The sequence below is a fragment of the Nannobrachium achirus genome (assembly GCF_963921795.1).
Source record: "Nannobrachium achirus genome assembly, chromosome: 20".
NCBI lineage: Eukaryota > Metazoa > Chordata > Actinopteri > Myctophiformes > Myctophidae > Nannobrachium > Nannobrachium achirus.
In genome coordinates this window covers 42,751,561-42,761,185 of record NC_137827.1, presented here as the reverse complement: position 1 = coordinate 42,761,185, position 9,625 = coordinate 42,751,561, and the positions used below count along the sequence as shown (strand labels likewise).

The window sequence follows — 9,625 nt, the reverse complement described above, 5'->3', positions numbered from 1 at the left end:
GGTTAATTTGATTTATAGGCTACTCTGTACTATTTGGAAAATATGGAATGTGTAGGCTACATCTCTTGCCTGACTAGCTAAACTAAAGGGTATCTATTGAGTGTAGCATACTGTTGGTAAAATGTTCTGTAAATATTATTTATTTCTATTATGGGATAGATACATCAGTTCAGGAATCTACTTGTTTGTATACATCTGTAGCTTGCAAAATTCTCAGCATTAGTCAATAGTTACTGGCAGCAAGTTACAAAGACAGTGACAATCTGATTTAACAAGTAACAAACCCAAACACAGTTTTGGAAAAAAAAGAAACTTTATTTGGAAACATTATGGAGAAGAAGAAAAAAAAGTTTAGTTTTTTTTTTCCATTTCTCAAAATTTCATGTTTTTATTTACTATGATACAGAGTGGATGACGGAGCTCAGATCTGGAGGAACTAGTTTGTACACCGGTTTGAAACGAGCATGGATGTTATGAATAAAATGATTAATAAAATAAAAAATATGATTGTTTTGTTGGACAACTACAGAATAAATGGTTAATCTTTTATCTTAACTAGCAGCTGCTGAGTTTACCCCATGCCCACCCGCTTTGTCCCCCCCCCAAACAAAGGGGGGTACAAAAGTCTTCAAGAACTCTATTGGCATCATTCTGATTCCTCCATACTTTCCCTTCCATGTGCCCCGGTCCTCAGAGTCTAGAACTGTGGATCCCTAGCTTCATTCCATTCATGATATCTACATATTCATCCCCTTTATAATGTGCTTATATAACACTGATGGTCAACAAATGAGCTGTCAGCTCCATTCTATTCCAGACATCTGACACCTGAAATGTGCCCGTGTCATTGTGTTGTAGAATGGGCTATTGGCTCCGTTCCATTCCAGATATTTGTCCCCTAGAATGAGCCCATGTCATCATAATCCAGAATGGGCTGGGCTCCAATCCATTCCAGAAACGCATCCCTTACAATGTGCCCTTGTCCTTATGCATGCAAGTCTTTAACAACCTAGAATGGACTATTGGCTCGGTTCCATTCCAAATATAAATCCCCCTAAGAGCGCTCTTATCCACTCATCTTTTCTTGTTCACTTCCCTACACATACAGTACATGTGAATGTTACTCTCTCTCTCGCTCACACACACACACACACAAGCCAGACACTCTACACCTACACTTGGTCACTCACTGAGTAACGAAGCAAGTTGGGTAAAGGGGTTGAGAGCTCAGAACCACTAAGCACCCACACTTATAGAACTACTAGGGGGTTAAACTCTCTCCACACACATTTTACAAAGCTGTGATTTGTTCCCTGCAGGCCCTCTCGGGGTTCCAATCACCTAGTCCTACATACACACACACACACCGCATGCAAAGGGTTAATTTCCAACTGGTCATAAAAACATGAAGGGCTAAATGGATGCTCTGGATAAAAAAACCATCCACTTAATGGGGAAAGGAGTCAACAAAGAGGCAGGAGACGAGTTTCTGAAATGGGACAGAGCCAGAGGATTAGATTTTTATCTCATCAACACCAACCCAAAATAACCACTGTGTGTTTGAATCATTCCATGGCTGAATTTACACAGGAACAAACGAAAAACTAACACCTTATTTTTAGCCCCATTTGACTCAGTATTTATGGTAAAAACATCAAAGCTAAGTCTTACAGGGTTAGAAGGGTCACACTTTGCAAATGGTATTATCTGGTGGTATTATGTGTAGTACTATTAATATGTATTTGAGGTATTTTAAATACTTAATTCAATTACATTTTTCTCAATAGATAATTTTCTTACAGATGTACCAACAAAGTGTAAGTAAAAGAAAGAAAAAACCTTCACATTTTGTATTCAAACAATTACATTATTGTGTACACATTATACTTAAAGTGTTGGTACTGTACACAACTAAGTCACATTTTCATATATAACAGTATAATTGTCTACTAAACAGTACTTTTCCATGGGTTGATACAGATTGTAATGATGAATAAAGTAATTCACTAAAAATGTCAGTTTTTCAGTTCCAGTGTAAATCAGTTTCCCCTCATTCTCAAACATCCATCGACACAAAAACAGTTTTTCTATTCTCCGAAAGGCAATAGGGGGAATCGGACCCACCTTCCCACTAACCCTCCTGTCTCACCATCAGAACAGAAAGAAAAACCAACAGTGGGTTTTAGTCTACATCATCATAACTGCTGCGGAATGGGATTAGAGCCTCTTGTTTTTAAACTGGATTACAGAGAAAGTTCAGTACCCCGCGCTGGTTCACATCAGCTAAATCAGCTGCTGATAAAATATATATATATATACACATATATATACTTATACTTTCTTTCCTCTATTTAGGGAAACTATTAGACATATAATCAAACATATGATATTAAAGAGTTGGCATCTTGCATGACAGAAATTAAGAAAAAAAAAGAAGGAAAAGAAACTAATTACAAATCGATAAAAAAGTTGAAAATCCTCATCACGCATTCCCTCAACCCAACAAACAATCAATGCAATGAGAATAACAGCGCTTGGCATTCAGCTCAGCATGTACTGTATTTAATGTGTTTTGAAGTTTTTTTGTTTTAGTTTTTTTTTTGTTTCGTTTTTTACTCTCAACAACAGTTTGTAATTTTTTCAGAAAACAGACATGCAAAGTTTGTTCCAACAAACCCCAACGGAACGACGACCGGAAAAAACAAGAGGAACGAAGGAGAAGAGGATTCTTCTGGAAAACAGACAAACGAGTTGGCCCATCCATCCATCTATCCAACATCAAATGCTCTCCCCCAAAACAACTAACAAAGAAGAATAAGACATATGGAAACAGAACCGAGACCCAGAATGCTTTGCGACAGAGGTATTTCCTCTCGGATGTGCCATCATTTGGGGGAGAGGGGGGGGGGGTGTTCATAGTGGGATCCTCCGTTCAGAGAATAAGATAGAACTAGAGAAATATTATTATTTATATCTTATTGGAGTTGGGAGTGCTGAGAGTCAAACAGGCAGGCTGGCTAGAGTGGTGAGGTTTTTTTCCCCCCCATCCACCTGCTACTACATCCAGTTTGCATCCAGTTTGCCTGAAAGAAACGTTTCTTGCAGGCCAACTTGTCTCTACTTTTTCTCTTTTTGAATCCCTTCCTCGTGTTCCTCTCCTCCTCCTCCTCAGACGGACAGTGTGAGGCGTTGGGAAGAGGTTGTAGTGGGACCACAGTTCAATTCACACAGATACACAGACCTATGGACACACGCGCACGCACGCACACACACACACTGACACACACACACATCCCCGGTAAAAATCACACTTGTGTAAAAAAAAAAAAAAAAAAGTTTTAAAGAGTCAGTTTTTGAGAAAAATTATAACAAAACAAACTAACAGAACATAAAAAAAGAAACTCAGTCTGTGGGACTTTAAAAATCTATCGTGCATGTGCTGTCCTTTTGGGTCAGAGTTCAGAGTTTGATGTGACGGGCGAAGGGAGTGAGTGGGGGATGGTTGCGTTACATTTTGTTTGTTTCTTTTCCCCCCCAACGCAAAAATAACTTGTTTGTATAAATATATGTATTTCCTTATATTTTTGCAAGTCATCCTCCTGTGTGCATGTGACTGTTTAATGTGTCCAGATTTCTATCGAACCAGAAGGTTCTGGAAACGTTTAGGTCAAGTCCACCCTTCTCAGAGAAGTCGCCGGGAAGGTGATCGAGAGGTTTGGGAAGAAACCAGGACACATTTACATGTACTGATGTATGGAGAAAGTCAGGTATCCTACATGAAATTCTGTCAAGACAGTCAGTCGTAAAGAAAACCCACTCAATCAGTCCAATAACCAGCCAGTCAGTTAATTAGTTAGTGATGACTGTGCTAATCAATCAGTCAGTCAACCACGCACCCACCGACTCAGCAAATCAGCTGAAGCGAGCCTGATAGGACAGTCAGTAAACCAGTCTGTCATTTGACCTGTATCAGTTAACCTGTCAAGCTAATTATGCAACCATCCAGTCAGTGAATCAATTTTTCCGTCAATCAGTCAGTCAGTCCGTTGTTGAAATCAGTGGCCGGCTTTGGGGGAGAACCAGGGACTGTTCTGGCCATCTTTACCCAGTCTAGATGCAGTCATGGAGGACTCTACTTTGGAAAGCTTCTCATCTCCTGGATCTAGCCTGGCCTGGGATCTAGACCGTAAGCCTGGGATCTAGACCGTAAGCCTGGCTCTAGAGTGGCTGGGGGCCTGAACTTGGCCTATTGGTGGGCTGGGCTTGGTGTTGCTATGTGCTATGTTATTATGAGAAGTGAGGCGAGGAGAGGCAACTCTGTAGCCTGCATTCAAGGTTAAGCCAGTGGGCCTTCCGTGTATCCGAGCACAAGATGTCTAAATATCAGACCTGTCTTTACTCTGTGGTCCAAGGCCCAAAATCAATGGGTGGGGGATTGGCGTTACCTGAATCCGATTGGTTTGTCCAGTGTCACGCACAATCAATTGAATCTAGATAACGTAATCAAGTATGCGAGAGCCCAAATTTGACGTAGTTTAGGCTCCAATTCGACTAATTTCTCACACATCATATGAGAAACGTTAGTGTAATATAACATTGATAAAAGGTAAGATAAAAGTAATTCATTTATAGGCCTACCTAAGGTACAAAATTTAACAGCCTACTAGCACAAATGCCATGGCCCAGAATCTACAGAGCTTTGAAACCAGACCATGATTGTTTTCCGATTTTCATCCTAGGCCAGGCTAGATCAAGTCATCCCAGATAATATAGTCATTATTACATCCAGATAGTGTAGTGATCATAATTCCACATGGTGGTGTTGTTCCATATAAGGAAGTGGGTGCTGCATTCCAATTGGCTCCGATTGGTCAATCGGGAAAAACTGACCAACTCCACAGGCTGTTCTGTACTGGTAGTTCTCAATCTGGGATTTAATCTCACTCAACTGGCACATTTCACATGGATGAGATAATCCACAAGAGGGGTTGGGGGGGGGGGGATCTATTCTCCACCCAGTGTTGATGGAGGTAAGGGGCATGTAGTGGTTATTGAGAAAGAGAGAGAGACATTGTCCCGGACAGAGAACCTTGCCTGTTCGATCCCAGCACCCAACAGGTCAATATGTGTGTCCATATCCCCGTATCCATCCGTTGAATGTCGCCAAGCGGCGGGGCCTGTTGAATTCATTAAGACGCAGGAGCTCCCTACACGTTACCCGTTAGTAATAGTGCCCTCTGGCCCGTCTCCCCCCTATATGAGGGCGTCTGGCTGCAGGGTAGTAATAGTGCCCTCTGGCCCGTCTCCCCCCTATATGAGGGCGTCTGGCTGCAGGGTAGTAATAGTGCCCTCTGGCCCGTCTCCCCCTTATATGAGGGCGTCTGGCTGCAGGGTGTGCTGTATCTGCTGGGGCTGGAGGGGGGGCGGCAGCTGGAGCGGCAGCAGCGCCTCCACCATGTTGTGGCAGTGGGGGGGCGGCGTCCCCTCGCTGCTGGAGCTCTCCGCCATCTCGCCGCCGTAGAAGAAGTAGTCGCTCTGCAGGATGAAGGACTCGATGACGGCCTGGTTCAGCTTGGTGGTGGACAGGGTGTCCTTGTTCTCAAAGTCGGGGCGCATCAGCGTGGGCCAGAAGCAGATGGAGAGGTTGTCCGCCGTCATCAGGGTCGTCTTGCTCTGCTGACTCACCCTGGGAACGGCACGGATAAAACATGTTATCCGTCACGGGAGGGGGCACGGTCAAAGTGAGTTTTGACAAAGTTTGATAGAGAAACAAGCACTGCTGCCATTGTGCCCTTCAGCAAGGCAGATAAACATCTATGCTGGACAAGGACTGCTACTGAAAGCACCCTGGATGAGACCTGCGCTGTGCGTTGCATAAACAAAAGTTGGTGGAAGTGCTGCGATTAAGGAAAGTTGCGTCATGCGGTGCAGGTCTGTTTACATACCCCAGCAAAACAAACAAAATATATTGTAGCTGTTAACTCGCTCTTAATAGGTGTAACTTTGTCAGTTTGTAAGTTTTGTTTTGGATATTGTTTATTTGCGAGCGCAACCGACGGAGCGGGAGAAGTAGAACAGATTATTTTCCAGCGGGGAATGTGTTTGTAGTAACACCGCACTGTGAATAAAAGACAACTTCCGGTGAAATTCACACAGCGGAAGTCCCACCTTTCTATGCACTCTCTGCCTCATATCATGCCCAGGCTTTTCTCTTGGCAGAAGATTAAGCCTGCCTACGCAAGGTTATACTGAAAGTGTTGGAGCAGAACTACTGGAAGTGCCGCCCCAGGGAAGCTACGTTGATGCTTTGCAGATCTGTTTACATTCCTAGGGCATGAAAATTGTGTTGTGATTTGTCGAAAAAAGACAGCTTCCGGGGGAAGTAAACATACAACGGACCTATATAGACACTTTCGTCTGTAGCTCTTTTCCAGTCTTTTCTCCTCATGAGATTAGAAAACGCTGATAACCAGGGTAATAAACATCGAAGCTTCAGTGGTCAACAGTAGAACACTCGGTGTGAATCATGTGTGAATGACAGGATGGGTGAGAGAAAATATGAGCTGCTCTCTTGCAGCTGTACGAGCATAGCCTAGCTCAGCTACAGTATACCATCATCCATCCATGTTAAAACAAGGAGGGGATGCAGTTAGTTAGCTAGCTACATTAGTATCTAGGCTGGTTATACCAGGCTAGTACGAGCAGGCTGTGAGAGAATTTAAACCCACACACGCATACTATGGAAAACTGTGTGCATGATAAGTATCATGCATGCGTTTGTGTTTTCGAACATGTCTAAGTGTGTGTGTGTGCGTGTGTGTGTGACTACATCAAAGTATTTTGTTTCCGTATCTAGTGAGGAGGGTATGCAGGCAGAGTGTGTGTGTGATGTTATTAGCACGTGTATGTGTGTTGTCTCTTACCTGTTGAGGTGCGATATGATGTATTTGAAGACCAGGTAGTTGACAGGAGGAAACTTATTGACGATCTCCCTCAACACCTGCAGGCGCTCAATATGGTCCACGATTTCTGTTTTCACACACACACACACACACACACACAGAGGGAGAGAAAAGAAGATATATTTTACACTCTCTTGGGAAAGGAAATTATACACTCTGGAAGACAAAGGACACAATAGTGCCAAAACTACTCCCACGCTGTCATCTCACACACACGCATTGCACACACACACACACACACACACACACACACACACACACACACACACACACACACACACACACACACACACACACACACACACACACACACACACACACACACACACACACACACACACACACACACACACACACACACACACACACACCTTTCTTCCACCCAGATTAATAAAATACAATACGTAAACCATGTCAATGTGTTTAATATATTTACTTCATGAACTAATTAATTAAACCATGACAAACAACCTCTTACTAAATGGCACTCTGAACGCATATTTTAATCTTCATATGGAAACAGACTGGATCAATATGTCTGATTGAAAACACAAAATATGATCAATACACTGGACAAACAGAAAGAGAGAAACATCTCTCTCTCTTTCTCCCTCTATATATTGATGTGTATGTGCACAAGCGACAACTGCGTAAATGCAGGAACACACAAACAGACATACGTAAATAAGCACACGTATGTACACAACATAGTCAAATCCTTAGTGTATAAATGAAGTGTATGAATGTAACGACATCTTGTTACATTCGTAACAATTGGTTACATGTACAGTATGTATTTGATGTGTCTGATAATCCCATATGGGATGTGTCAAATATTGTCCAGACACGGAAATAAAATATTCATTCATTCATTCCTACAATCAGTTAAATGAATACTCTGCCTTTTACTGGGTTTATATACACAGGCATGAGGGATAAACAAATACATTTATGATAGCACACATGCACACATGCACACACACACACACACACACACACACACACACACACACACACACACACACACACACACACACACACACTTCCATTTATATCCCATCAATCATCTTAACGAGGAGGCAGCGATAGGTTGGTCACTCTAATGGACGTTAAGAGGTCATAGGTCACTAGTTCATGATGTCACCTAATGTCATCCCGGAGAGAAATGGAGATGAGCACGGAGACGTTTAATCGCTGGGAAAATATGTATATAGAACTGACCCAGTATAATTATGTGGTGTCTGGATGGGTGTGTACTTAATGCTCAGATCAGAGATTGATGTGTGTGTGTGTGTGTGTGTGTGTGTGTGTGTGTGTGTGTGTGTGTGTGTGTGTGTGTGTGTGTGTGTGTGTGTGTGTGTGTGTGTGTGTGTGTGTGTGTGTGGCTGGCTGTGTGCACAGGATGACTGCATCTGTTTGTGCATATCTAAATGCTGGTGTGTGTCAGGGCATGACATTAAGGCTTGTCCTGTTGCCCGGGACAACTAATAAATCTTTATGGACAAGTGACTTTTGTGCCTGGACGGGAAGTGAACGAGATATGTATGTGCCTCAAAAGCCCTGTGTGTGTGTGTGTGTGTGTGCTCACGTGCGTGCGTGTGTGTGTGTGTGTGTGTGTGTGTGTGTGTGTGCGCACACGTGCACTTACTTGCGGCCTCAACCAGTTCAGGGTGGAGGTTATAGGGTATGAGGGGGTCAGGTAGGTCAGCAAAGAAAGCTTTGAGTGCTCCGGCTACCGCGTTCACAGCTATGTCCATCACCACGAAGTCTACACCGTGATCTACACAAACACACAAGCACAGGAGGGAAAGCGTTAGTGATTCAAGTATCATGACTCGCGCCAGCAGAGCGTGCAAGTACTGCGTTGGGTGCCGTCTGTTTCCGGCAGCATGTGTGCACCTCGACAGAGTGCCAACTTGCCCACCCACACACTGTACATATAGACAGCACCGATAGCAGCACTTGCTAGCTCTGCTGGCACACAAGTAGGCCATAAACAGTATGGCCACGAATGCACAAGAAGCAAGTTGGCACCTCAACAGAGTGCCATCTACAGTAGTTAGCGTTGTGCTTGGCTATCAGCTGATTTGGTGAAATGTTGGCATTTCTTCATTTCAGTGTGTGTGTGTGTGTGTGTGTGTGTGTGTGTGTGTGTGTGTGTGTGTGTGTGTGTGTGTGTGTGTGTGTGAGTGTGTGTGTGTGTGTGAGAGAGAGAGACAGACACAGGAGGGAAGGAGAGGGTGGTGGTGGTGGGTGGAGGAAAGTAGCAGAGAGCGAGGGGGAGAAAAGCGGGAGAAGCGAGAAGAGGGCACAGGAGGAGGAGAAAAGAGGAACAGAGGCGACGAGAGCGAGGGACAGAGTTTTGATTCTGCTCCTCTGCTGTGGAAGCCAAGCTTATTGTCCTGGCTTCCCGAGGGGAAACACTGCAGCGATGCACCGACCTACATACTGATGGGATAAATACTGAAGATGATCGTGATTTGCACAACGCGAGACCCTGACGGTTACAGTAAATTCAGCATACAGACAGTATAGTATTAGAGGAAGACAGTAGGACATCACCCGAGAGGGTCAAAATTGTGACTGCTTTGCTCCCGACATTTAACACATATGGTGCCAACCCCGAGTTTCCCGAGTTTGTATTGGTACCAACGCTGTGCCAA

At 43.7% G+C, this 9,625-nt stretch overlaps 1 protein-coding gene across 1 annotated transcript in view; it reads right to left on the bottom strand.

Moving 5' to 3' along the window:
- Positions 1–387: 387 nt before the first annotated feature.
- arhgap5 (Rho GTPase activating protein 5) overlaps positions 388–9,625 on the bottom strand; it is a 51,950-nt gene continuing 42,712 nt past the window's right edge. The window contains 4 exon segments of the mRNA XM_080750549.1: positions 388–5,423; positions 5,425–5,686; positions 6,924–7,029; positions 8,611–8,742. Coding sequence (XP_080606675.1) covers positions 5,208–5,423; positions 5,425–5,686; positions 6,924–7,029; positions 8,611–8,742 — 716 coding nt within the window. The 3' untranslated portion in view covers positions 388–5,207.